General features: G+C 44.0%; 1 protein-coding gene across 1 annotated transcript in view; it reads right to left on the bottom strand.

Moving 5' to 3' along the window:
* Positions 1–2,728: 2,728 nt before the first annotated feature.
* The window catches only part of GALNTL6 (polypeptide N-acetylgalactosaminyltransferase like 6), a 512,334-nt gene continuing 487,079 nt past the window's right edge, over positions 2,729–27,983 (bottom strand). The window contains exons 11-13 of the mRNA XM_075709495.1: positions 17,636–17,752; positions 8,930–9,079; positions 2,729–2,896 (exon numbers count right to left, since the gene is read on the bottom strand). Coding sequence (XP_075565610.1) covers positions 2,729–2,896; positions 8,930–9,079; positions 17,636–17,752 — 435 coding nt within the window. The remainder of the gene's footprint in view (positions 2,897–8,929; positions 9,080–17,635; positions 17,753–27,983) is intronic.

Here is a 27,983-nt window from a genome sequence, read left to right as displayed (position 1 = left end):
ATTTAACCTTTATATTTCCAGACTGATCAACAGTTGCTCACTGTTGACCCACAACAAACTCCAATATATTTTTCTTACATTTTGCCTATAAAACCTGAAAACATTATGTAGATCGTATTTTTTTTTTTCCCAGAACATCTGAATATTAGTTATGTGGATTGTTTTCGGACAAGGACTGCTAGAGCTTCCAATTAGTGTCCAGCTATGAGTAAGGGGAAGGTTTCCTTTGGCAGTGCAAGATGCTGTGCAATATTACTCAATGAATGATGTAAAAGGCTTAGAAGTTCTTTGCCCTGACAGCAGCCTAGTTCCCATCAGGCATCTCAAAATCAGACCACTGAGACGCAGTCAGACACTGAATGATATAAGCCTACCAATACGTGCATAATATAAATTGCTTAGCTGGTTTAGCAATTCTCCTTTGCTTCTCTATTTTGGGCATACAGTTTTGCTTCCAGGGCTTTGACAGTTTGGGGCCAGTTACAATCAGCAGCTTGAGGGCTGCATTTAAATTTTAGGCAGCCATTTTCTTCTTTTTCCAAACCCTCTTTCCTCATGTTCAGGCTGGAAATAAATGATGCTGCGAGCACTGCACCTGTGAAGGCTGACAGTCTGCAGTGCTTAGTCTGATTCTGTGTACTGATAGCTAAACAAATCTGAAGTATCCTCATACAGTAGCCTTACTGCTTCCATTCCTGAGTGCACCATATCTTCAAATTAAATTTAAACAATACCTAAACAAGCTCACTTATTTTAAAATCATAAAATTAGAAGTCTAACTCTATAGACACATTTCTTTCAGATTATTTGAAAGATCTCTTCACTAACTTGCAGCAATTGCTCAATGTATGGATGCATTTCACAGTTTTTCAAGTGCATGCATCCTGAATGCTACAGGATCTCATTCCCCTCCTAAAAAGTTCCTATGACCTACAATTTTGGGTCTTAATCTACAATTACAAGGTGCTGCCATAAAATATCACATAGTTATTGGTACTAGAACCATCCTCTGGATGCAATCAATGCTCTTTGTGCATAAACACAGCTTAAGGAGCAACAAACAAAACACAGTCACCCTACTCCCTCAAATCAGGGTAGATTGCGCATCATTTTGGTTAGTCAGCAACCTCTCCAGCAATCAGAATAAGCAACTTAATTACATATGATATTTTTGGAACCTGAAAGCACTGTTACAGCCCTCTCTTAGAGGATGCGATGTATCTGCATTTATGGTGCTTTCAGCTGTAAATTCATCTTTCAAGTAAAAGCAGACCACGTACTTACTTGATATAAATTTATACTTGCTCTTACCTTGAAAAATCCCAAACCTATCCATTATGTTCTACACATCTGTATTAACTGGTTTCTGCTGAGAAGAACCATAGGCCCCCCCCCCAAGTTTCAGAGGCCTCTCATGCCAACAGCTGGATGGGTCTGAGGGACACCATGGGCCATAATGATCATCCGTGTGACAGAAGTCTGTCTTACCCTGAATGTTGCCTGTGGCTAAAGTATCAACAGATTGTAACATTTAACTTGTCTGCACTTCTTGTTTCCTCCATCATGAGATCTACACTACCATTCGCTTGCTAACTCTGGGAAGTTCATGTGATTTCTGTCACAGATTTCAAAAACTCTGAAACCACCCAACTAGTTTCATGTCAATTTTTCTCTCCACTCCTACCCGTCAAGAGCACTGCAAGATCTCTGCAAGATCTTTTAAGCTGCACTGCAGGGAGTCAACACGCTTTTAGGTGATGGCAGTGTACCAACGTTAATTTGACTAACCTAGTTCAGCATGCAATTATTTCCTACTCTCCTGACATTTTTTTTCAGCCTGTTTTCAATTTAATTTATACTTTGGTAAGGATTCTACCTTTAGAAAAGATAGCTAGTCCACAAGCCTTCCATTATGCTGCAGCTGCTGCTGTTATATTTGTCACTGAAAAAAAAATCTCACCTTGTGTGACAATGGGATTTGAATCATAATTGCTAAATACATCATGTATAGAAATTTGATGGCTTTGCTTTTTTTTCCTGAAGGGGGGAAATGTGAGGGCAAAACTTTACAGTTTATTTCATGCTTCACTACAGTGTAATTCTAGACCCTAAGATTTCTACCATTCCTGTTTTGGTAATGAATGGAATGTAAAAGGGAGGTATTTAAAATTAATTGCAGCAGTTCTGAGGGTTAAACCTGCTTAACCCAACCTTTTATTAAGAGAATGTCAACAGAGCATATATCTTGTCTAGGGAGTGCTGGGACATCATTATTCTTCTACCAGCACGTTTAGTTCTAAAACCTGGGATTTCTTCAGGTTCCTGTAGCCGTCATGCACACCGTATACCCATCCCAAATTATAGTGTCTGTTCTGAGCTACTCACTACAGCAGGATTTGACCTGAGAAACTCTAGAGTTTTGTTTTACTTTATTAACTTGGAGTACTTTTAAACAGTTTTTAAACATTTTTTTTTTCCCCTCGACCAGCAAGGGAATTTTCAGCCTGAAGTTCTCAGCAGCATCCGGTGAGGCTCTTGGCCAAGTTCTTCAGATACTGTACATCCACAAGGACAGCCTGCTGGCTCTTGCTGTGGCATTTTCTTAATCCTCAGAACAGATTTCCTGGATCTAGGAAATTTAATTCCTGACTCCTTCGACCCAGATGCTGGCAAAAATGTAGTCTGCAGTCTGTATGTAATTGGCTGTGTTCATTTTTTTTTTTTCTTTCTAGGAACTGGCCTTGCTGTTAAATTTTTCTAAAACAGTCATATTAATATGTTCAAAAATCCACTGCTGAGTTTCAGATAAAGGATCACATCTGTTCATGAAAATCTTCTTCTCGGCTGGGTTGCAATCTATGCAGCTGCTGCTTACCGGATGGAACAAAGTTTTGTCCTACAGGAATGAGAAAAAAATAGAATTAAGTAGCAAATGCCAAGTCATCGGAAGTGTTCTCATTTTACAGAACATGGATTAACACAGCCCTATCTGAAAATGATTTTGTGGTCTCTGTGCGCTAACCTTGTGTAATAACCACAGCTATTATTAGGAAGCTGTAGAGAATAGGGTGTTTTTTTCCCTTGGGTTATTCTTCACGAAACTGGGGATTCAAGAAAGAACGAGGAGACATCTTCTGGTCTTTAACTAACAACCACATAATATAATGAAAAAATAGAATGTATTTTAATAATCTTTGCCTATCATGTGCTTCCCTGGATCCTATTTAAATGTCTGAACCTGAAAAGTGGGGGTTTTGTTGTTTGCAATTGTTTTTGACGGTTTCTACCCTGCTTCTGGGCAGGAGGATTTGTAACAATCTGTCTGGAAAATGGATACTCTTAAACTTGAGGAGGATGTTAAAAAGGAGTTATTAACTGAAGTGGTGTGATGGACAGACAGACCCAGGACTGATGATCTCAGTTCTCACCCCATGAAATGGAGACATTGCCTATGGCCTCAGAAAGACCAGCCACTGAAATAGGCCCTCTCCCCTAATAAGAAGGAAATCCTAACACTGTTTTAGCTCCCTATGGAGATTTTGGGAGGCTAAGCATGGATTAAATTGCTTTAGAAAGGATATTTATGATGATTAGTTTTATTAATTTTTATTTCACAAAACTGGATCAAATTGTAAATAACCTGTGAATCTTTGGTAAAGCAAAAACTACCCAGATGAGCAACTGGTAATTGTGGGGGGTAGTTTCAGCGTACTTAGTTTACATAGGCAAGTGTTTGAGAGAGACCGACGTGGGAGTGATTAGATGGGTTGAAAGTTCCCAGGGACTATGCATTTACTGTATCTGTTGAAATAAATTTCAGATTACTCTCTGTAAAATGCATCCAGGCTTTTCCCCTCTGTGTCAAACATGCCCTGCCAGTATTTTAATAGTAACCCAGGATGTGTCTGCTTGCACAGTTTGTGAGAAAAAAAAAGCGCTACTTGACAAATTGCAATAGATTAAAACCTCACAGAAGTGCTCTGGGTGCTGTGAAACATACAGAAACTTCTCGTTAACTAAAAATACCCCACATTCAAAAAAGAAGTACGAAGACAAAAATAAATATAACACAATAAACCAGTAAGAAATAGTAGCTATTTAAAAACACTTTTCAAAAATAAAGGTTTGGGTGGTTTTTTTAGATTTAGAAAAGATGAAATTGATTTATTTTGGGGGTTGTGAAACACTGGTAAAGTACAATGCCCCTTTTTTATATTAACATCTGCAACAAAGAGCAATGTCAAAAGCGTCTCGTGCTCTGGCTGAGGGTGATGGTGTTACATCCGCCTTTCACAAACACTGGTTTTCACCTCCAGCATCTGCCCTTCCCCCAAAACAGTGGGTAAACACACGCACACACAAGATCGTAATTCAGAGGGATGCCATCAACGCCAACAGGACTAAACCAAATGGGTAGAGGCCTTTCTATCACGCTCCGTTTTGCTCTGCGAGGTGAGCAGGTAGGATACTTCATCTTGCAAGAAGGGGCTACCTGTACCGTGTACAAAGGGCTGTCATATCCTTACTAGGAGGTGGGCCTGCAAGAACTCCCAAGCACCCTATGGGGAGGTGCAGGCACCCATTTGCACCTTGCTGGCTCCTCCTGTCCTCCTGTGAGAGACTGATGGAGCGGGAGCTGCCTGAAACCAGGACACAGTGACTGTGCCATGGCCACCCCACCTGCTGTGGGGCCTCGGAGGAAGGTGGCATCTGGTCTTCCTTGCATCATAGCTGGGCAGGAGGATCAGCCCAGCTATTAGGAAGCCAAAGCTGGAATACTAGAAGCTTTAATAGGATAGCTGGTACAAGAAGAAAGGAAACTGCTTCAGTACAAAAAGCGTGCTATGAAAAACACTCCAGCCTTCCCAAAGAGAGCTGGCAGTCTTTCCTCTCACAGAAATACCCAGGGGATGCAATTTTTGAGTGAAGCATTGTTGGTGCTTTCTTTCAGAAAGTCTGGTTATTAGGAAAGAAGAGCGTCTTTTAAGAACAGGGACACAGTTACCACCCTGGAAAAACTTCTGGCTGACTTAGCCATATATAAAGGCCTATTAATTTATCATCTCAAGCTTACGCTGACCTAAGGTCAAAGCCTGCTGCTCTTATGGATTTCAACGGAAACAGGCTCAGGACTTTAAGGGGTAACAGTTGCGTGCACCCCCGAGAAGAACTTGCCAAGAGAAATATATAAATTCCTCTTTACACCAATATTAAAAAGCCACAAGAGCTCTTGTGGAGACTTTGCTAACATCTGAAAACAGCAGAGTGATTTTTTTTTTTTTTCTTCTGCATGAAGGCAAGTCTGAAGATTATTTGCAGAAGGAGAAACTTCTCCATAAGATAATGGGCCTCGACAGTTCAGGGGGTTGGTAATGAGACACAGAGCCTTTCATTTCTTCTAGGTCACTGCTATAACTATGGCCAAGGTCAATAGCAACTGGAAGTCATTATCAGCTGGTGGCTGCAGTAGTTTATCTGAAATTAGTTGGTAGCCCCAGCGCAGTTCCAGCAGGACACATGTCCATATGATAAAAGCCACTATCACAATGACATGTCTTCAGCTGTCTGAGGAAATAATCTATGTACCTACTGTGTGAAGAGTGAACTTACTCTTACAGTTTGTCCCTGAAGCTGTCAGGAGAGTATGAGCAAACCACACTGTTCTGGGCATAGTTTTTGACGTCGTCAGTCTAGCATCTATCATAATCACTAGGCTCAGGGTAGAATTATAGTATAATGAAATAGATTTTGCACAATTGTTTCTTTTTAAAGACCTACTAAATCAGACCCCTCTTGGATACTTGTGCTAACGGGACTAGAGCACATAAATTGAATCATACTTTATCAGAACCTATGTATTACTTGTCAACCCAGAATGATGCTACATTGAAAACCAGAGGTGTATTCCTTCGCTGCAAGGAATGGAAATTTGTAGGCACTGTTGATCTTTTCCTCTGGCATGCTTAGGAATCTCAAATAGAGTCAAGGAAATGGCTTTAGCTTGAGAAGCCACTATTCTCCCAAATCTCTAATAATTTCAGGTTATTTACATTTATCTACCTAATTTCTCATGTTGCTCCCGTCATTGATGGGAGCCCCATTATGGTGTCAATACTTTTTTCCCCGGTATTAAACTCTCTTCTATTTCCAACCCACAGCAGTGTTTATGGTATTACTTGGATTCATTCTACTCCATTGCTGCTTACAGGGATTTCTTAAAGGTATACTTGGCTGTTTTATTAGAAACCAGTATTTTGGATTGGTCCTAAAAACCTGATTAATTCACATCACAGACTTACTAGACTTTCAAATAGTTGCTCAGATGTAGTTTATCAGGTAGCTGTATATGTGATTAGCAGTATGGGAATAAGAATAGTTTTTTGACACATGTTTATTAGTGGTAGTTTTGGTTTCATTCATCTGAAAAGAATCCAGCTTGCACACTCTGGGACTGCACTGCAATGAAAAACAAAGTGCAGGTAATGGGAATAAGCTGGAAAGTTTTTCAGGAGAGCACTCCTTACCCAAAGTAAAATATTAATGAATTCTACTTGCCACTAAAATATTTAAGCTGTTTTTATTTGCCAGTATCCAAATACAGGTTGTTACGGTTTCTATGCTATAAGAATATGGAATATTGAAACAGTGCCTGGCTTCAAACTGCATTTGCAGCACTTTGTAATCACTTCACAGCCCTAACTACTTCTTACTAGGGGCTCGAGGACGCAGATGATGATGAAAAGAGGCTCATCCTTGAAAGAATAAAAACCTCTTATCTTCTACTTTTATAGGAACAGTATGACAGCATGGTAAGAAATGCTTCATATTAAGCATCTTATAAGATACTGACAAAAAAGGTCATTTTTCCTAAAACATAGGAGGAACTATTGGCAGGATGGATACATGACCATTAGGAAGCCACAGTGTCTGTAAGTGGCGCAGAGAACAGAGCAGAGTTGCTGACTTGCTCTCTGTTTTTTAAAAGGAGGCACTTGCTTAACCAGACTACTCCTCTTATTTATTTAGGGGGCAATTTTAGCAGCATACCATCCTCTAGGTAAAGGGCTCTAGTACAGATACAGTTAAACCAATATAACATCACTTTCTTGTACAGGTGGGGTTTTTGTTTTGGTTTTTTTTTTTTTTGTGGGAAACACTATAAATCCTATTCCCAAGATGCTTTCAAAACTAGATAAGGATTATATCGTAAGGATTTTGGAGGTATAGCTGTACCACCAAAAATCTCTAATGTAAATCTGCCCTGTATCTCTGGAAATAGACTATGTGAAACAATAAAAAAACTACTTGCTATGTAGTCAAACTAAAACTAAGCCTAAAGAAAACCATGTATACATAATTCTATTATTCCAATGCAGTTTCTTAATTTGAAGGTTTATGCAAACTAATCGGCTTGCTGTCAGGTTGGTATTACAGTTAAGACTGTGTCAGTACTTCCATCATAACAAAATTTTGTGGTGTTTCTTGCTGAGATGGAAATGCCTGCCTTGCCTTGAGAATTTTTATATGAACCTGTCAGGCTTCTGGAAATGAAAAATGAAGCTGTGCAGAGGATTTAATAGAAATCACACTGTGTATTTTTTCAAATGTCATTTTTTTTAGTTATCTGCTGTATTCTGTCCACATCAAAGGTAATGAGCCTTATAGAGGGTAGCTCCAGACCTGCATTTTGTCTTATGAACTGGCTACATTAGGCACCAACGAAGTGCTAAAGGTTAGAAAGCTTCTTTCTTGCAGCTTGAGTAGGCAAAAAGATAAATCGGAAGGGTTTTGAAGCAAGAAGGTATCATTATGGCATTATAAAGCCAGATATGCAGCAATACAGCCATGACAATTTATGTCCCCTAAATATCTGGCCCATACCTTCTAACTTTATTACAGGTAATAATACCTCAGTTTCAAGGGATTACACTCCTGGAAAATCTTATGGTGGATCTCCAATTGCAACATAAATAGGGTAAAAAGGCACAGGCTAATAACTAGGCACACAGAAAAAGAGTCGGGGCAAAACTATTTTTAATGGCTCTGAATTATATTTCTACTATATATCATTTCAAACTAGAAAGCACTGTTGAGGTTTATTTGGGGAAGGTCAATTCCTGGCACTTTGGCCTCAGTTTAAGCAAAGTGGTGGGCAAGGCACAGTGGTTGCAGAAAAGTGAAGGATGTGTGAGAGGAAACCTCAGTGCTCCAGAGATATGCATGTCCTTATACTGCATGGAATACAGAGTTTATAAGTGCAATCTTTAATCAAGGCAACTCGCTGATTAACCATTTAAAAGAACCTAACAACAACAACTCGGTAGCATTTCCAGGACTTTTTGCCCTAAATGAGGCTCTGACGGTTTTTAGCTTGACCTCCTGTTTCCAGTGATTTATAAAAATGGGCTGAAACTTAGCAGATCAAAGTAGTGTCTAAGCTGCTTATCTTAAATTTATAAACTCCTGCCTTCTTTGGGCTTACAGCAGTGCTTTTAATGTTGGGTTGGGTTTGTTTTGAGGGAGATTTTTCTGCCACTTGTAATCTTTAAAATGTAGTAAAATAATAATATTTAACTCATGAACAGCATTTCTTGTTGCTGTCACATTGGATGAAAATATTTCCAACAGTGCCTCTGTTAAAATGACACAAGCATCTTGAAGCGCCAGAATGGTAAAACACCTTTCAGGGAACAGATCCAACACAGACACCCTCTAAGCTGGATCACATCCATTTTCATTTAAATTTGACCTAAATAGCCGAACGCTCAAAAGGAACGTACTCTAGAGAGATTGCCACAAAATTAAATTGGAATAAGACTGGGTGGATTTTAAAACAAAACTTCTCTGATGGGAAAACACAAGCCTGCGCTAAACTGAATATAGGCTCAAGACAGTCTGAACCTCCGAGATGCCCCAGAGTGACTCCAACCTTCCTATAGCTCCAGTGCTGGTTTCCCTTCATCCCATGACAGTCATACAGTGTGACGGGGCTACTGTGCGAAATGGCGTCGAAGCAGAACTTCCTGGTGTGAAGTGGCTCCCCGGGGCGGATGTCTTCTCTCCAGCCAAAGGTGAAGAGCTAGAAAAACAATCAGGCAACATAATGATATATTACTAGTGAAAACCATTTAAAACCACACACAAGGCTTGATGCGCATTTCCCTACTCCGCACATCCCAGCTGCTGGTTAAATGAGATCCTGCCTGTGTACGATTCAGTGATGCCTTAATCGAAGTGCATCGGCAACGATGTGGAATATAGCCCAGGAAGGCACAGTCCCTGTGGCAGGGAAGAAAACAATCTCCTGCAAAGCAGTACGGTGGAGAAGAGAGGGGATATGCTGTATTAAAGCCTTTAGTTACCCCAGTTAAAGCAGCACTTGTATGCACTAGGACTACAGCTACCTAGGACTCAGAAAGCCTCTGCTAGTAGTGTTCCTCTAGCTCTCATTTGGGTCTGAAGAAGCTACCTAGAGAGATCTTCCCATCACAGCATCCTTCCCATGTTTAATGAACAGTTTCCTTCTGTTTATGTGGGACACTGTTAGCATATCCTCTCTCGACTACCTTTTTTCCCCCCAAACAACACACGTTAAGTGATCTTCATCTTTCTACTGTGAAACCTGTGAGCTACAGGCAGCTTGTTAAAGCCCTTTTTCTTGCTGCCTGAGAGTAATCATGGAGGCTCACAGTTAATAGAAGAATCCTCCTCAATCAGACACCAGCTGTCTGAAATGATGCTGTGACACTGCAGCCTTTCAATCATCAGATGAAGGTGACATGTCTGACAGCATCAAATTTAAAGATGCAGAGTGCATTTTCCTTTCCCATGGACCAATCCTTGCAGAAGACAGGTTACAGGTTGTAAATTGCTACCTAGAAGCTCTGCTGAGAGCTGTGAGGTGGGGTTTTTTTTTTCCTTTTTTTTTTTTTGGTGTCAGTGCTATTCTTCGGCTTTCTCCATGACTTTTTATTTTCCATAGTATGAACAGAAACAGAACTGAGAAAGTGAAGCTCTCATTAAATGAGCAAACTGTTTAACTGTGATGGTTCATGTGGAACTGCACTCAGGCTCGGAATCTGGAGAAGCAGCTCCCCACACTGTGCTCGGACCGCCTCCAGCACCGCAGCTACCTCATCGCAGGGTGTTTTGGTCCTAGCACCCTGCTCCCTGCAGTGTGTACATTCCCTGGTAGAACCAGTATCTACAAATCCAAACTGAAGCTTGGTGTCGTACGGGTCTGATCCTGAATACGTCTGTTGCATTTCCCAGATTGTAACCCTTTAATTATGATAGCTATCTTCTTTCCATGGTCTTCACAAAAGATACAGCTTTTAAAAATACTCATCTTCAATGCTGTATTATCCTCCAAATGCCACATTTGATAGGCACTACTGTTTCCCTCAGCCTGCAGGCACAAAATACAAGCATATATCTGAATATTTGCCTTTTTTTATGTGTATCTCACTGCAAGCCCTTGTTCTGTCTGTTAGCTGCTGTCACTCCCTATTTACTTATAGGTTTTCTAGACAGCACTTTGTCAGTCTGCCCCTGTGTCCTGCTTATTTCTTCTTTCCCACAGGGTGCATTTTTCATTTATTTGCAGTAAAATGCAGTGGACAGCTTTAACTTAATTTTCAAACCAAATCCTGCTTTTTAAAAGTTTAAGTCTTTTTCCACTCTTCTTCATGTTTCTTGGAAGCAGCATCATGGACTCCCTACACAGATAACTTATCATTTCACAAGCAAACTCAGAAGTAAGATTTGGTACAGAAAAAAGCTATGCTGCTGCTTCTGTAGAAAAAGAGAAGCCTGAGATTATTTTCCTGTAAGGAAAAAGCAACAAAAGCCATTTCCTTTCTCTTGCCCTTTACCTTTCTACAGCTAAGTAATAAACCTAGAGCTCAAAGTGATGAATAACAAATACCTAGGGGAACGGTGTGGAACAGTGGTTCTGCGATGTTCTCACTCTCATCACTACTACAAGAGAGAGATCCTCTTGCAGAACCTTCCTCATCATTCCCAGTGGGTGGTTCTCCAAATTTCTCATTCTGTGCATGACTGGTGAGCTGAGGGGCCAATTCCTGCTGCTCTCTGGACCTTGGCCTGAGGACTACTACCCCACTGAATGCATCAGTACACCTGAAAGACCTCAAGCTAGCTTTTAAATCAGATCATACTGATGCAGGGTGTCCCTTTGCCCTTTCCACTCCTGTGTGGTTTCTGAAGACCACCAGGGCCGTGTCCTGTTTGAAAGTCAAGACGTAGTAACAGATGGGGTTTTTTTATTCCCTTCCACTGAAAACCAGGATCTGTGTAATACTAGATCTCAATGTTTAGACTAGCACAGATTCTTTTTCCTCTTTCTTAGCCTCCTGTTTGGTAAAACAGTTTCATTTTTAAATCAACCAGTCTGTTTTCTCTCTAGTGATACCATCACAAAATCAACCTTGTTGGGCAGAAACACAGTTTTAGGACTAGGAGGGAGAAGAGAAAAAAATTAGTCCGAAAAAAGGTTATACTTCTCTATACTCCCAATTAATATTAAAATCTTGTACTTACAGATAAAATGTGAAGGTCTATGGTCCTTCCAATCTCATCATTGTATGCTATCTTCCATTATACAGCAAATTCTCTCTAGTTAACACTAAAGCTGGCTGATATAAAAATTATCTTTCCTCTGCATAACGTACGACAATGCTACATGTTATTAGCTGAAGTCCCGAGTACATAACGCTCTGCTTTGCCACCACCTGTCACTTTGGATGTTGTTGTTCCTTTGACCTAAGCTTTGTACCCTTCATCCATTCCTGTCTGTTGATTTGAAACAAGGCTGCACCTAAATTTCCAGACACATTATTAACAAACAGCAGGCTGGCTCTTCACCTTCAGTCTGCGGGGCTGCTGTTCACTGCTCCCTGCTGACCCAAGAAACCCTCTGTCCTGGCTCAGCGGTTGCTCATTCTCCTCCTCCACCTTCTCTGTAAAGAACCTGTAAAACATGTGCCCCATCCTCTGCATTTGCAACCAGGCAACCCCTCAGCCCTCATGCTTTAGCTTTTCATGCAGCCTAGCCCTGTCACGCAGTAACTGGGGAAAATACAGCTTTCCAGCTTCATTTATAATTGGCACAGGGCCTGAAAAATGGTTGCCTGGTACAGCCATTGGCTTGGGACCATCTACAGGACAAAGGCCCTTTTGATACCATTAATGCTTTCCAGCCTGCCAACATTGTTCAGTTACTCGCTGCCTGGCTGGGATCCATCAGCTGGCGTTGTGCTTTGACTGTGGCGTTAGACCTGAGCGGACGACATGTGCCCCGCACAAAGGTGACACGCCATGTTTCAGAACTGGGCTCTGACTTGAACGATACCTCCAAGTAGAGCCCCCAAGAGCTGGGCAGGCTGCGTGGCCACCTGCGGGGCTGTGTTAGAGATGACACCTGGCCAGGCAGAGGGACTTCAGAAGAGAGAGGGATGCCTGCCATTTTCCTTTGCTGCTGGTTACAAGCCCAGTGGAGCCCCAGTTTCCCCTGAAGCCAGAACTTAGCTCTGGGAAGACAGAGGTGGAAGAACACCGTGCCGTGCCATCCTCCTGCCCCTTTTCTTCCCCTCTGTTTTTTAATTCTGGGGAAGTTACCAGATACCACAGCGACACTCATCCTCGCTTCCCACCCTTCTCCTGTTCACCAGAAAGCCTCCAAGTGCCCCGTGAACCTTTTGTCTGCTGGTTGCCCGTCGGGGCTTGTACAGCCCTGGGGTGGAAGGTCTCCTCCTTCTCCTGGGGGCTGCTACAGGGCTGTGCCCCCCAGCACGGCTGCCGAGACTGCCAACTTTCAATTCCTGCCCTTGTAACGTGACACGGATCAAGTGGCACAAAGGATCATACCTCTATCTAGCGTCAGCACTGACACCTGCTGCGCTGATCACATCAAGCTACTATATTTTGCCACTGAACTCCCTGTAAATTTCTACCAGAAGTTAGGAGACCAGCTCAGTGTCAATCCGTGCTATTTGAAATATCATAATAAAATGCTTGATATTTTCATTAACACTGCTAGTTTCTACTGGCACGTATAGAAATCATGTAGGCAACAAATTCAAGAAGATATAAGCAATAAAGAGGAGCTCTCTGAGGGTTGGTCAGGTGTTTGACAGCTGTTCCCAAACATGCTTTAACAAAGTTAATCTTCACAGCTTACTGTGGTGCAAGTGGAAGATCACATCCCTTCTCTTTGGCAGATGTTGCATTAGACTGTGGTCTTACACGCACTACAGGTAATGTTCCTGACCGGGCAGCCTTTGGGATTGAGTATGGAGAGCTAGTCAAGAAATTTCCATCAAAATATACCAATCTAAACCACACTTTTGTGGGAATTTTTTCACTTCTATCAACTGTCACCAATATAGAGACAGATTTTGCTTGCCAAGTTGGAACTTGAGATTTTGCCCTGCAGGTTCCTGGGGGGCTTCAGGGCACAGAGGTGTTGGCTATGGCTGGAGTAGTAGAAGCCCAGATGGTAACACAGTGCACACGGTCCCTCCACTATGAGCTGAGGGAAACTTCAGGAAAAAGGGGGAAAAGGATGCTATCTTGTTTCTGAAAAAAATCCCCCAAGCCCTGCACCACCCAAATGTTTTGACCTTCTAAAATTAAAAATTTTCAACATTTCTTTTCTAGAGGAAAACTGAAAGTTCTCCTCTGGATGAAATATTTTGCACATACTGTAGTTTCCTATGGGATAGAAATTCTTAGTTTTAGCCAGGTGCACTGTCTCATTTGCTTCATCTTTTAGTTTATAAGATTCTGTAATTCCTTCCTTTCTTTCTCAACTGCTATCTTTAAAATCTGTACCTTGCACAAACTCACCCTTGAAATCTATCAGCCAGATGAATGTGTCTCATACCAGGAGTCTGAATACTTGAGTAAAACTACTTTCTCGTTGTTTCTCAGGTAATCCAGAAACCAACAGGATGTTACCACTACTAAAATTATGCAAATAAAAAGTCGCCCAGCAATACATGTGGATGTTATGCCAGGTCCTTAGCTGGTAAGGTAAGACACCAAATCATCTTTCTTCTAAAAGTTCTATTTTCTAGTTTTGGAAAATAAAGTTCCTTTCTAGGAGAAAGTCAAATTACATTTATTTATTTATTATTATAATTTCTGCTATATTTTTATATAATTATTTATTTCTATAAATACATTACAACGTTATTTATTTATTACCCTAATTTTATTACCCAAATTATCTTCTACGGGTTCTTTAACATTTCTCGCCTGATTTCTAGGAATTTGGCAAGTGGATGAACGATCGGTCACTGCGTTCCTACCGGCGGGAAGAACAACCTTTGCATGCAAGTGCTCCCTCCTGGGGAGGAAACAAAACCCAACGAAACCCCCAAGAAAGCCCAAGAAAGCCCAACAAACGGATCGAGACGAAAGAAAAGAAGATTGTTTTGCGGGTGGAAGGGTGTCGTAGCTAGTTCGCGAGGCTGCCTGTGGGTCCATCGGCGTTCCGCTTGTCCGGAGCTGCCCTCTGCTGCCCGGCTGCCGCCTTGCAGGCCCTCGGCGGCGGCCGCAGGCGCGCCCGGCCCGGCGCACCCCGCTCCTCGCCAGCCCGGAGAGGCCACGGGCCTGGGCAGCAGAGGGGATGCAGCGGCGCGGCGCGGGGCTTGGCGGGCGCTTCCCAAGGCAACCGCAGCGCCCTGCTGGGAGCCCCGCTGGGAGCCCTGCTGGGAGCCCCGCTGGGAGCCCCGCTGGGAGCCCCGCTGGGAGCCCTGCTGGGAGCCCCGCTGGGGGCTCCGCTGGGAGCCCCGCTGGGAGCCCCGCTGGGAGCTCTGCTGGGAGCCCTGCTGGGAGCCCCGCTGGGAGCTCCGCTGGGAGCCCCGCTGGGAGCTCTGCTGGGAGCTCCGCTGGGAGCCCCGCTGGGAGCTCCGCTGGGAGCTCTGCTGGGAGCCCTGCTGGGAGCCCCGCTGGGAGCCCCGCTAGGAGCTCCGCTGGGAGCCCCGCTGGGAGCTCCGCTGGGAGCCCCGCTGGGAGCCCCGCTGGGAGCCCCGCTGGGAGCTCCGCTGGGAGCCCTGCTGGGAGCTCCGCTGGGAGCTCCGCTGGGAGCCCCGCTGGGAGCCTTGCTGGGAGCCCCGCTGGGGGCTCCGCTGGGGGCCCTGCTGGGAGCCCCGCTGGGAGTCTTGCTGGGAGCCCCGCTGGGGGCTCCGCTGGGAGCCCCGCTGGGAGCCTTGCTGGGAGCCCCGCTGGGAGCCCCGCTGGGAGCTCCGCTGGGAGCTCCGCTGGGAGCCTTGCTGGGAGCCCCGCTGGGGGCTCCGCTGGGAGCCTTGCTGGGAGCCCCGCTGGGAGCTCCGCTGGGAGCCCTGCTGGGAGCTCCGCTGGGAGCCTTGCTGGGAGCCCCGCTGGGAGCCTTGCTGGGAGCCCCGCTGGGGGCTCCGCTGGGGGCCCCGCTGGGAGCCCCGCTGGGAGCTCCGCTGGGAGCCCCGCTGGGGGCTCCGCTGGGAGCCCTGCTGGGAGCTCCGCTGGGAGCCTTGCTGGGAGCCCCGCTGGGAGCCCCGCTGGGAGCCCTGCTGGGAGCCCCGCTGGGAGCTCCGCTGGGAGCCCTGCTGGGAGCTCCGCTGGGAGCCTTGCTGGGAGCCCCGCTGGGAGCCTTGCTGGGAGCCCCGCTGGGGGCTCCGCTGGGAGCCCCGCTGGGAGCCCCGCTGGGAGCCCTGCTGGGAGCCCCGCTGGGAGCTCCGCTGGGAGCCCTGCTGGGAGCTCCGCTGGGAGCCTTGCTGGGAGCCCCGCTGGGAGCCTTGCTGGGAGCCCCGCTGGGGGCTCCGCTGGGGGCCCTGCTGGGAGCCCCGCTGGGAGCCCCGCTGGGAGCTCTGCTGGGAGCCTTGCTGGGAGCCCCGCTGGGAGCCCCGCTGGGAGCCCCGCTGGAAGCCCCGCTGGGATCCCTGCTGGGAGCCCCGCTGGGAGCCCCGCTGGGAGCCCCGCTGGGAGCCCTGCTCCTCGCGGTGCCCTCCACGCTTCCCGCAGGGAGCAGGTACTCGCCGAGCCACCCCGGCCCGCAGAAACAACTCGTGCTCGCCCTGGGGCCCGCGTCAAGCGTGGACGCGCTCGAGGCTTCCTAGTTCTGGCCCTGCGATCCGAGGAGCTGGTCGGCTGAACTCTTTTCATGCTAGCTTAACCCCATTCATTTCAATGAAGTCACTTTTTGTCATTAGCATAGAATGAGACCTTTACATCGAATCTGATCCCAAACGTCGCAATGCGCTGGAGTACCCTGAAACACGGATTCCTCCCCGTCCTTCTCCCTTTGCGTCCCTTCCCCTTCCTCACAAGCACTTACTCTGTCAAAGGATATGTCAAGTCTCCCTTGTCTCCGCTTTCCTTGCTAAATTTTTTTCTTCTCTCACCTTCTCATCCAGTTTTCTTCCCTCCTTTCTCTCATCTCTGGCAGCCTCAGGACTCCCTCCCTTCTTGAGGAAGGTTTGGAGCTCTTCAGGTTTGCAGATTTTAAAGCCAGAGAGCACTGTGATGATCTAGTCTGGACCATACAACTTCCTTCAGTTCATGGCTTGAATTACTGGATGTCTTTCATAAACAAACCAATTATATTATCTAGTCTCAGCATCCTATCACTGTGCTCCATCTTTGGTAGCTATGTGAAGAAGCCTTCTTTCAGCAACTTCCTTTTTCCCATGTTGGCGCTTACCTAAACTGTGATCATCCTTCAGCTTCTCCGTTTCATTCACTTGCACCTCTCCCCCTGCATTTCTCAGTAGCCTCAGAGAAAGATTTCTTGACCTCAGCACTTCAAATATCCCTCAGAACTCCTCTCTCATGAGCTTTTAAGCTTTTACAAAGTGCCATGTGTGACTGCCAGGTCAATTTTTCTCCTCAGTATCGGGAAGTTTTTCTAATCTGGGACCTTGCCCTGTGAAAGGCACATTCACTAAAATTGCTAGTAAATGGTTAGGTTGTACTTTTCATCCAGGTTCTCTTTGCTCACGTTGGCCAGACCCACAGCCTGTGGGTCATGATCCCTTTCCTAAGGCACTCACAGCCACAATGAGTACAAATCAGAGCTCTTTTCCTCTGTACTCCTGAAAGCTAATATTTTTCTACCTAACCAACCTAGATAAAAGCTTTTTTTGAGTCTTTATCATCCCTTGTCTTTGTGAAACTCTTTCTTTCTAGCTTTTACCCATTTATCTCACTTATACCTCATATTAATTTAAAATAAAACCGCTTATTGAGCTTATTGAGATGAAAGCACAGAAGCAGACAACCATTAGAGCTTTACAAGCCCAGGTACTACATTTAAAATATTTTCAGGTAACTGAACCAAAATCAACATGTTTTCATGACACAGTGGGGGGGAACGGGGCACCCAAAAACTCTTTGGGCATTGCAATTTTTTTTTTGAAATTAAGAAGAATATACAGCCCAGGTGGTGGTTGGAATTTCTGAGGTTATGTTAAAGAGCACTTTGTGAAAGCCGCTAAGGTCAGTAATCATTCACAAATTATTTCTACACCCTGCTTTGCCTTAGGAAAAGGGGAAGCCCTCAGAGAAATGTTTAGAAACTGGAAAAGAGAAGCAACAATTTTACACTGCATTTCTCTTTCCACCGATAAAATACCTGTTCATGTGACCACGTCCGTTCTGAGCCATCCTTCACACAGATGTCTAGCCTCAGCTCAGTCCCCGTGGCTCCATGTTTACTGTCCACACAGAGATTGGCTGCCACGTTTCGAATCTGCAAAACCAAGCAGCAACATTGCACATTAAACCAGGCTGTGGAATAGAGCTTCCAACATTAGGGGGTTAGGAATTTAGCCCTCAGTTAGAAACTGAAGGGATTGAGACTGACCATTAGTTACATAAAACTGGTGGAACTTACTTTTTACAGGGTAGAGAGCCACATCCTGGAATGAACTGTTCTTTTTGTGAACAGCTTTAGAAGCAGCAAAGTTTGAAATACTCTGCTTAACAGATGAAAGGTAGGTCTGTATGAAATATTTTCATGCAAAGACACTAAGAGGAAAAAAAGTCTGAGAAGTTCAAAGCTTGGTCTGACTGCTTCTTCCCTCCTACCAGAGCAAGAGAGATCAACTGTATTAAGAGGAAATAATTTCCGTATGAGTCTTTCACAGGCTTTGGAGCAGTATTTCTTGAAAACTCAGGCACACCCTGTTCCAATGCTTATTCTTACTTTGACACAATAACACTGTTGTAGAGAAGGTCACACACTAGGGCTCGAAGTACATAAAATTAAGAAGTACTTAACAGATTTGTACTGAAACTGTGCTTACCCACGGAGGTTCCTTGTGCTGTCTGCAAACACTCCACAGTGTAGCTTACTCTTAAAAGGAAAAATCTAATTTTTGAAACTGAAGCAACTGAGTAATAATTAATCTGTGCTATCAGACACACCAGTTATGTACCACTGCTGCCATGTATATTTTTCTGGAAGACCGGACTGAAAAGGAGCAGGTTGCCCACATCCACCAAAAAAAGGAAAATCCCAAATTTCTTTTGCAAATGCATGCACATTTCTCCTTGAGTAGCTTAGCTGGGCTATTTAAAAATCCTTTAGACACCTCCAGAATGAGGAGAATTTCTTAAAAAACTTTCCCTGTCAATGAAATACACAGAAACTGAGTAAGCGAAGTCTGTGTACATGCATGGAGATGTGCACAAATTCTGTATGCACAATACATAGAAAGCAGGTGCACATTTTGACATTCTGGCTACTGCTTTGATCCTTATTTTAAAAAAAGAAAAAATAGATGCTGAATGGAGATACGGTCAAGTTGACATTTGTGTTTTTCCATGGAAAGTATTTTAGAAGACACCGTTGTTGCTGTATTACATTAGACAAATGTACACACTGCCACTCTTAAATACTGTGTACCTCACACAAAAACAAAGGATGGAAAACTTCTCAGCATAGCACAAAACATTGCAAGGGGGGGGGCAATCCTCATGCTTGTAAGGCACATGGGAGAGCTACTCTGCTCTTTTTCTCATTCTGGAGAACTGGAGTTGAGTCTATTCACCATGTTCTAAGAAAGATTTAGACAGATGAGAAAGCAACAGGAACTAGAGAAAAAGTAAAACCATCACCTTCAGGAATGGTTTTAGGAGCTGCATTTGTTTAGCCAAGAAAAGAGCAGATTGGGCGAATGATGAGAGCATCAGTTTGAGTGATTGGCTCCAAGAACCTTTGAGCCTTCACAGTAGCTCAGAGAAGTATTCTTCTAAAACTCAGACAAGGCCAGTTCTATGGTATTTTTCCTTATTTCGATACAATAAAAATGGCTATAGATGACGTAAAACACTAGCATTTTATACACACAACCAGATGCAGAAACCCAGCATTGAGCCCCACAGTACAAAGGGTCACATTAATGGCAAAAGGGGATGAAACGCAGTTAGTTAGTTCTCAACAACCTGCCTTCATTTTCATATCACCCAGCAAAAGAGACAGGAAAGAATAATGAGGGGAACAGATTTTAATTTTATATTTTCAAAGATTCATGTGAAATACCTACTCCAAGCATAATTTTTTTCAGTGTGTTCAATCATTTCTCAGTGCACTTAAATTTACATTGTGTAAGTAAAGATTACTGGCCTAATACAAAATTAAATGATACATCAGTTCTGTTCTTAGAGCATGTGAGCTAATTGAAATGGAGCTGCTAACAATTGCCATTAATAACTGGAGTATATTTATGGATTCAGAATGGTAAAATGACAGTGAATACAGTCCACATCCAATGAATGCTTATTGGATTGAAGGGCTTTCATAATTTTGTCTCGATGGCATCACTCCATCCTGTCCTGAGTAATTTGGACTATGCGGTAAATTTCATTGAATCATAGAATGGCTTGAGTTGGAAGGGACCTTTAAAGGTCATCTAGCCCAGCCCCCCTCCGATGAGTAGGGACATCTTCAACTAGATCAGGTTGCTCACAGCCCCATCCAGCCTGACCTTGAATGTTTCTGGGCATGGGGCACCTACCACTTCTCCGGGCAACCTGTTCCAGTGTTCCACCACCCTCATGGTAAAAAATTTCTTCCTTATATCTAGTCTGAATCTATCCTCTTTTACTTTAAAAACATTACCCCTTGCCCTATTGCAACAAGCCCTGCTAAAAAGTTTGTCCCCATCTTTCCTATAGGCCCCCTTGAAGTACTGAAAGGCCACAATAAGGTCTCCCCACAGCCTTCTCTTCTCCAGGCTGAATGACCCCAACTCCCTCAACCCGTCCTTGCAGAAGAGGCGTTCCATCCCTCGCATCATTTTTGTGGCCCTCTTCTGGACCCTCTCCAACAGGTCCATGTCCTTCTTGTGCTGAGGGCTCCAGAGCTGGACGCAGCACTCCAGGTGGGGTCTCACCAGAGCAGAGTAGAGGGGCAGAATCACCTCCCTCGACCTGCTGGCCACGCTTCTTGTGATGCAGCCCAGGATACGGTTGGCCTTCTGGGCTGCGAGTGCACATTGCCAGCTCATGTCCAGCTTTTCATCCACCAGCACCCCCAAGTCCTTCTCCGCAGGGCTGCTCTCAATCCCTTCATCCCCCAGCCTGTATTGATACCAAGGGTTGCACCAACCCACGTGCAGGACCCTGCACTTGGCCTGGTGAACCTCATGAGGTTCACATGGACCCACTTCTCCAGCTTGTCCAGGTCCCTTTGGATGACACCTTGTCCTTCTGGCGTGTCAACTGCACCACTCATCTTGGTGTTGTCTGCAAACTTGCTGAGGGTGCACTCAATCCCACTATGTCATTGATGAAGATGTTAAACAGCACTGGTCCCAGTACGGACCCCTGAGGGACACCACTTGTCACCGGTCTCCATCTGGACATTGAGCCATTAACCACCACCCTCTGGATGCGACCATCCAACCAATTCCTCATCCACCAAACAGTCCACCCATCAAATCCGTATCTCTCCAATTTAGAGAGAAATTGTGGTGGACCGTGTCAAAGGCCTTACAAAAATCCAGACAGATGACATCCGTAGCTCTTCCCTTGTCCACTGATGCAGTCACTCCATCACAGAAGGCCACTAGGTTGGTCAGGCAAGACTTACCCGTGGTAAAGCCATGCTGGCTGTCTCGGATCACCTCCCTGTCCTCCATGTATGTGCCTTCACAGAGCTTCTAGGAGGATCTGTTCCATGATCTTCCCAGGCACAGAGGTGAGGCTGAGAGGTTGGTAGTTCCCATAGTCCTCCTTTCTACCCTGTTTAAAAATGGGTGCAATATTTCCCTTTTTCCAGTCACCAGGGACTTCACCTGACTGCCATGACTTTTCAAATATCACGGAGAGTGACTTGGCATCAGCGAATTCCCTCAGGACTCTGAGATGCATCTTGTCAGGTCCCATAGACTTATGAATATTCAAGTTCCTCAGGTGGTCATGAACCTTAACTCCTACAGTGGGAGGGACTTTGCTTCCCCAGTCCCTGTCTTGCGGTGCATCCACTCGAGAGGTGTGGGAAGAGAGGTTGCCAGTGAAGACTGAGGCAAAGTTGTTGAGTACCTCAGCCTTCTCCTCATCTGGTGTCACCAGTTTGCCAGTCTTCCTCATCGGGGTGGAGGTACACTTTCTTTGACCTTCCTTTTCTCGCTGACATAACTGTAGAAGCCCTTCTTATTCCTTGCATCCCTTGCCAAATTCCAGCTGTGCCTTGGCCTTCCTGACCACATCCCTACACAACTGGGCAGCGTCCCAATACTCTTCCCAGGACACCTGTCCCTGCTTCTACTGCCTGTGCATTTCCTTCTTGCCCTTTAGTTTGACCAGCAGGTCTTGACTCATCCATGCCAGTCTCTTGCCTTCCTTTCCTGATTTCTTACACCTGGGTATCAAGAGTTCTTGCACTCTGTGGAAAGCGTTCTTAAACATCTGCCAGCTCTCTTCTGCTCCCTTGTTCCTGAGGGCAGTTTCCCAGGGGGGTCCTATTGACTAACTCCTCGAAGAGCTGGAATTTTGCCTTCCTAAAACTCAGGGTCCTGATTTTACTCTTTGCTTGACCCATATCCCTCAGGACTGCGAACTCCACCAGTGCATGATCACTGCAGCCCAGGCTGGCTCCAATCTTGACGTCATCGATTAGCTCACTTGCGTTGGTGACCAACAGGTCCAGTAACACATCCCCTCTGGTAGCGCTACTACCTCACTTAAGAATTATCCTCAATGCATTCCAGGAGTTTCCTGGATTGCCTACAGCTCACCGAGCTACTTTTCCAGCAGATGTTGGTGTGAAGTCCCCCAGCAGGATGAGAGCCTGGGAGTGTGATGCCTCCTGTAGCTGGAGTAAGAAGGCTTCATCAATAGGCTCCCCTTGATTGGGCGGCCTCTAGTAGACACCAACCACAAGGTTCCCTTTGTTGCCTCGGTCTCTGATTCTTACCCTTTCAACCTTCTCGTGGCTATCCTGCAGAGACAGCTCTTCACACTCCATCCATTTCTTGATGCAGAGGGCAATGCCTCTGCCCCTCCTTCCTCGCCTGTCCCTTCTGAACAGCCTGTAGCCATCGACAGCAACACTCCAGTCCCACCAAGTTTCAGTAATGGCAACTAGGTCATAAATTTGTTCTGTGCATTTCTGGGAAAGGTTTGAGTTGAAGCTACATTTAGTTCCTCCACTGCTGGAATCTGTCTCCCCTGTTCTTTATTTCCTCTTCTCCTGAAAGGTTTCCTTGAGGTCATTTTTCTTCTGGTTTGTTGCAGCTTACATGTTAGCTCATCCTTTTTTTGTTTTATCCTTCCTTTCAACTGCAGAAGGGTCATGGTTTGGTTTTCATTTTCTTTTTGTAATACAGGCATTTCAGTCAAGTCTGTGCTTTTGTTTTCTGGTGTTTCTGTGTGGCCTTGGCAGTTGCTAGAAATTGAACTGAGCCATCATGCTGCTGCCAGAACCATGGGGAATGTTCTGCCGAGTACCAGCACCACACGGCCCTAAGATGCTTTCATGGAAGAAGGAAGGAAAGCAGAAGCACAGCAAGGAGAGGCCTTTTTCTCATTTATACATCAATATGCATTTAAACTGCCTTGTCTCCAGTCACTCACACAATGGATTTTGAATTTTTAGGGTTATGAGTTACAACTAGCAAAGAAATAGCTAGTACTCCTAATACACTCACATTTCCAACATTTGTATTTGTGCAGTTGTAGAGACTGGGAATGAACAGGAGACAGATTTTATCACCCATGCAGGCAGGGCATTGAGTTGCTACATACAACGCTTATTTGTTCGACCAGAAATGCTGTCATTTGTACACACAGATAAGCGTATGTGAAAAGCATGCTTTTGAGAAGTCTGTATGGACTAACAAGGATGGTTAGCAGTGATCTTAAAGGCTGGTTTAGAATTAAAGAAATTCCGAAAAAAGCATGGGACACTGTATGTAAGTCATTATGCACATTTAATTCTTGAAATACCATCCTAACACATGTTGGGACATAGACACTAAGACTATGGGCCCTGTGTTCCTTATAGAGAGCAGATGAGGCATAAAAGCACAGAGAATATAAACTCTAAGGGGTCTGTTTTCTCCCTCTTCTATGCTGGAGGTGTCCGAGCAAGGATGTATAGGCTTCTCAGTGCTGCACTGACACCTGGGGACAAAGACATGTCACCTGAGTGGGATTTCTGTTGTTGTAGCAGCTGACTTCCGTCCTTTAAATGAGGTAATAAGCCATAAGGAGAAATCACTGGGTAAGACTAGATACAGTAATCCTTGGGTTTTACAAAAAGCAGTTAACGTTAAAACTACAGCTTGCTTTCTCCCAGTTAGCCAGCCCGTGTTAAAAAGACTTTTCTGCAGAGTAGGCCAGGCCTTGAGGAAGAAATAGCTTATCTTGCTGGCACTGCAATGGGGAAAGAGGAATGTGATGTTAATTAGGAGCTGGAACATGGGAGGACAGAAGGCCTGAAAGCCTAGACCTTAGGTTTGAAGACGACACTGTTACCTCTTGCCATTTGAAGCCGCTGATTTAATAGACAGGTATTCAAGGGGGAAAAAAAAAGAGAGATATTTTTGAACACCTATCAAGACGGGGGGGGGGGGGGAAAAGAATCAGGGGTTCCCAAATAGTGTTTACATATTGCAGAATATATGGTCCCCCAGATAACTTGACCTCTGGCTAAATTAATGTTGGATTTTTGCAGAAAGCCAGCAGTTACATGATTTAATAAGCTCCCCATGGGAGAGGCAGATTAAGATGGTCTAGCACTACACTCTCAAAAGCATCGTATTTGCCATTAGTACACACGCATGGAATGGAAACTGGAAAGCAATGGATGTATTGATTACCATGATAATCTTCTTGTCAGAAGATTACAGTCTTCTGAGGAAAATGAAGGGTCGCAGGCCATTGATACAACCTGCTAGGATTAATTTTGAGATTTTTGAACATTGTGCTGGGAGCTGTGTAATGACACACTTGCATGCTCGATGTTAAATGAAGAAAAAACCAAGACAACCTCCCCCCACCCCCCTGCACTTTAAAGCAAAGTGAGTTTCCCCCTTCCTTTTAAGGGAATGTATTTTAGGCTGAAAAAGAAATTACAGAGGGAAACTAAAGCTTCCCAGGGTCTGGTGGTTATATTGACTGATTATCTTTGAAAATTCTAAAACTCTACAACTTCGTTCACAGGCAAATGAGTTCCTGCAAGATTTGCTGTTGAGGTAGTGGGTGATGTACTGGCTGCAGCAGCCTTGTCCTGCCTGCACCGGAGCCAGGCTGCCACCCAGGGTCACTTCAGCCTTCCTGGGGGCAGAGGGGATCAAGTCAGAGAGGGAGAGGCACTCCCAGGGGTCCTGGGAGCTACCCTGCATGCTCATCACGACATGAAACTGTCTGCACCAAACGCAAAAAGTGGGAAAGCATAGCAATCTAAAGACAACTTTATGTTCAATATGGTCACCTCTTAGAATGATGAATGTGAAGATGGTGCTGGGACTATCCTTAGGGTGACCCAATAGAGCAACAAGAGAGGCACCTTGGTACTATCAGTTTATATAATACTTTCCGTACATCTGATTTAATGCCTCAAATAATAAAGTGGCTGCAGCTCTTAGAAGACATTAGCAATGTTCATTTATGTTGCTTTTTTCGTTTGAGCAGCACTTAAAGCCAGTTTTAGTGCACTGCTTACATTCTCAGATAACCCTAGGGCTATCAGCGTCTACAGATCAAATACGGAAAAATGAGCCACCTTTCCTGTCAACTGATACATAGTAATTTTAAAAGTATTTATCCTTTGTGTGAGCCGTAAAAAAGAAAAGTCAAAGTTAAAAGAAGTCAAGCACTGCCAAAGACCTCACTGAAGAAACAGGGGACTCGGTTATTCAGTGCGACACCGAGCCCAATGAAAGAATTTGAACAGCCCAGCTGTGCAACACTTGGTCTGTGCAGGGTAGGGAATAGCTGGTTATATCGCTTTTGTACAACAGATGTGTGACACTTGGTGGGCTGAGACTGACTCATTAAGGGTATGAGGATGACAATTTAAAAAAAGAAAGTAATCAAAAGAGAAGTTAGTGAGTTCTTAGGCTTTAATCCTTTTTCAAATGTGCTACTTGACTTAACTTCATGGGTGACATTTTCATGTCAGTGCTGTAAAACAATTCTGTAAAATCCATGAGTTTGGGACTGAGAAAGGAGTATTTTCAGGTCCTACAGCTTACCACTGCTGCAGTGACTGAGAGACTTGCTGTGTATTAAATCATTAAATAACAAGTTCGTATAACAGCAAATGAAACCAAGCTTAAATATTTTCCTTTCAACTTTTTTTTTATATCACCTTGACTATAGGGCTCATGAAGTCTAAAACAAATGACAATGGCTGACATTATATGATTGCTTTACTGTAAAATGTGTTTTCAAATATATTGTTGGAAGCTGTGATATCCGCACAATATATTCATGCTGGATCACAGCTTGTAGATTCATGAGTACTTCCCAAGTAAACATTTGGTGTCCACACCTCACGTAATGCAGCTATTGTTTTAACTTCCTTCAACAGGATTTCACATACACATTACAAATAAATTATTCTGTCTTAGAAAGAGAATGGGATGAGTATTACTGTTTTTCAACTGGTAGCATACTTTCCAATATATTCGGAAGGATAAGAACAAAGCCTAATTGAAAACTTTCCTTTTTTCGATGGTGGGAGAGGAGCGAGTACAGTTATCTCACCCAGACATGGAACTGACAGTCTCACTAACCTTAATCTGTCTGGATTTGCTGTTACATTGCTTTACCGCACATATTTCAGATGTTACAAGGCAGAACAGAATATGAAGGGAACGTATACCCTACCGGCTACAAAGGACAAAAGGCACAAACAAGCAGAAGAGATAAGGCCATGACAAGTGTAGTGAAGAATACTGGTTTTTGTTTTGCAAATTTCCTTCTTTTCCATCATGAACAGATTTTGTGAAGAAATGTAAGAGTCAGATTTTAAATAAATGTGTTGCAGAAAAAGAGGAGTTGTGCAGAGGCTGTTTATGAAATGTCTGCTTTCACGCCACGTGCTTTTACTAGCTAGATATCAAAATACTGGAGTCAAAAATTGCCTGAGTACCTCATTGTTTATTCTTTCTCAGACTGGCACAGGCAAGCAGATGAAAAGTCTTTCCAAGTGGAAGCAGAGAGGATACTAAATGACAGTCAGTCTTGGCACAGACTTTGTGTATAATCAGCAAGGTTTCTAGAGCTGCTTGATTCTTACAAAGCAATAACACACAGTCTGTTTTCCTCTTTCAGCTTCTAATTATGACAGCCATTGACCTTCAAGTTTGTTCAAGTTCCTTGCAAGTGCCAACAAATTAATTAAAACTTCACAGGAATGTGACAGTCTCAGGAAAAAATAGAGTAGTACGGCTGAAACTTCACTTGCTATTTTAGAGAAACTACATTTTAGAGAAAACAGAAAGCCTTTTGTCTTCGCTTCTTTCCTAAGAACTCAATAAGTGCTTTTAAGGTACAGATTTGATACCAATACTGTGATCTTTGATTTACTTTTTAAAAGTCTTGCTTTTATGCAAAGAGTATATTACTATTGCTGTGAAAAGAATTAATACCTGAATCACAATCTCTTCCACTTAGACCGTCTGATTGAGTTAAGGATTGTTCAGCTTGCTAGAGAAATTATACATCCCATGACCACAGTCCTCCAAGGACGCACATGTATACATGAGGAAGATGGTGAAGGAAGATCATAACAGCAGTCACAGCACCCCAGTCCAGCCTGACGTCTACTGATAAACTCATTACCTCTTGGTATACATTAATCCCATTAAGTGTGGGCAGCAGTATCAAAGATATAAGAAACATTAACAACAAAGGAATTCATTATTACCAAGAAGTAGCAAACAGTAAGACACATATAAATTGAAGTTCCTTTGAACATCTGTAACTGTAACTTAGAAAGAAGAATTAAGGACTGCTACTACCACAGAAAGTTATTTTTAGAGTTTCGCAATGAGGTAGTTTGTTCTTTTAAAAAGAAATTCTGGAAAAGAGTACAGGGACCTATGTTTAGAAATCCCCTGCATGGTCCAGCCTTGACCACTGGGGTTATGCAGAGATGTGAGGAGTCTTACTGAATGTTTTGGTGAAAGTTTCAGCTTCATCCTTTGGTTTCAAATATAAATGTCTGAGAGCCCCAAGAACATCACCAGCAAAATCAGAGAAGGCCAGAACTCACAGTACAGGTATTCCTATGTTTTTTAGAAACGTAGCACAATACACTGAAAGAGCAAAGCCTTCTTCATAAATCTGAAAAGCCCCCTGTGTGCCACCTTTCCATGGATTGAATCCACTTTAGTTCCCAGAGATAGAAGGCCACTGCAATTTTTCAGTGCAGCTACGGAAGTAATTTCCTGTCCCCGCACTCTTCGTGTTTTCATTTCTTCTACGCAAAACAAACTGTCAAAGCAAGGTGTGCTATGGCTCTG

This window comes from Pelecanus crispus, chromosome 4 (genome assembly GCF_030463565.1).
Source record: "Pelecanus crispus isolate bPelCri1 chromosome 4, bPelCri1.pri, whole genome shotgun sequence".
Taxonomy (NCBI): domain Eukaryota; kingdom Metazoa; phylum Chordata; class Aves; order Pelecaniformes; family Pelecanidae; genus Pelecanus; species Pelecanus crispus.
Note: the sequence above shows the minus strand (reverse complement) of the source record. Positions and strands in the feature narration are given on the sequence as shown.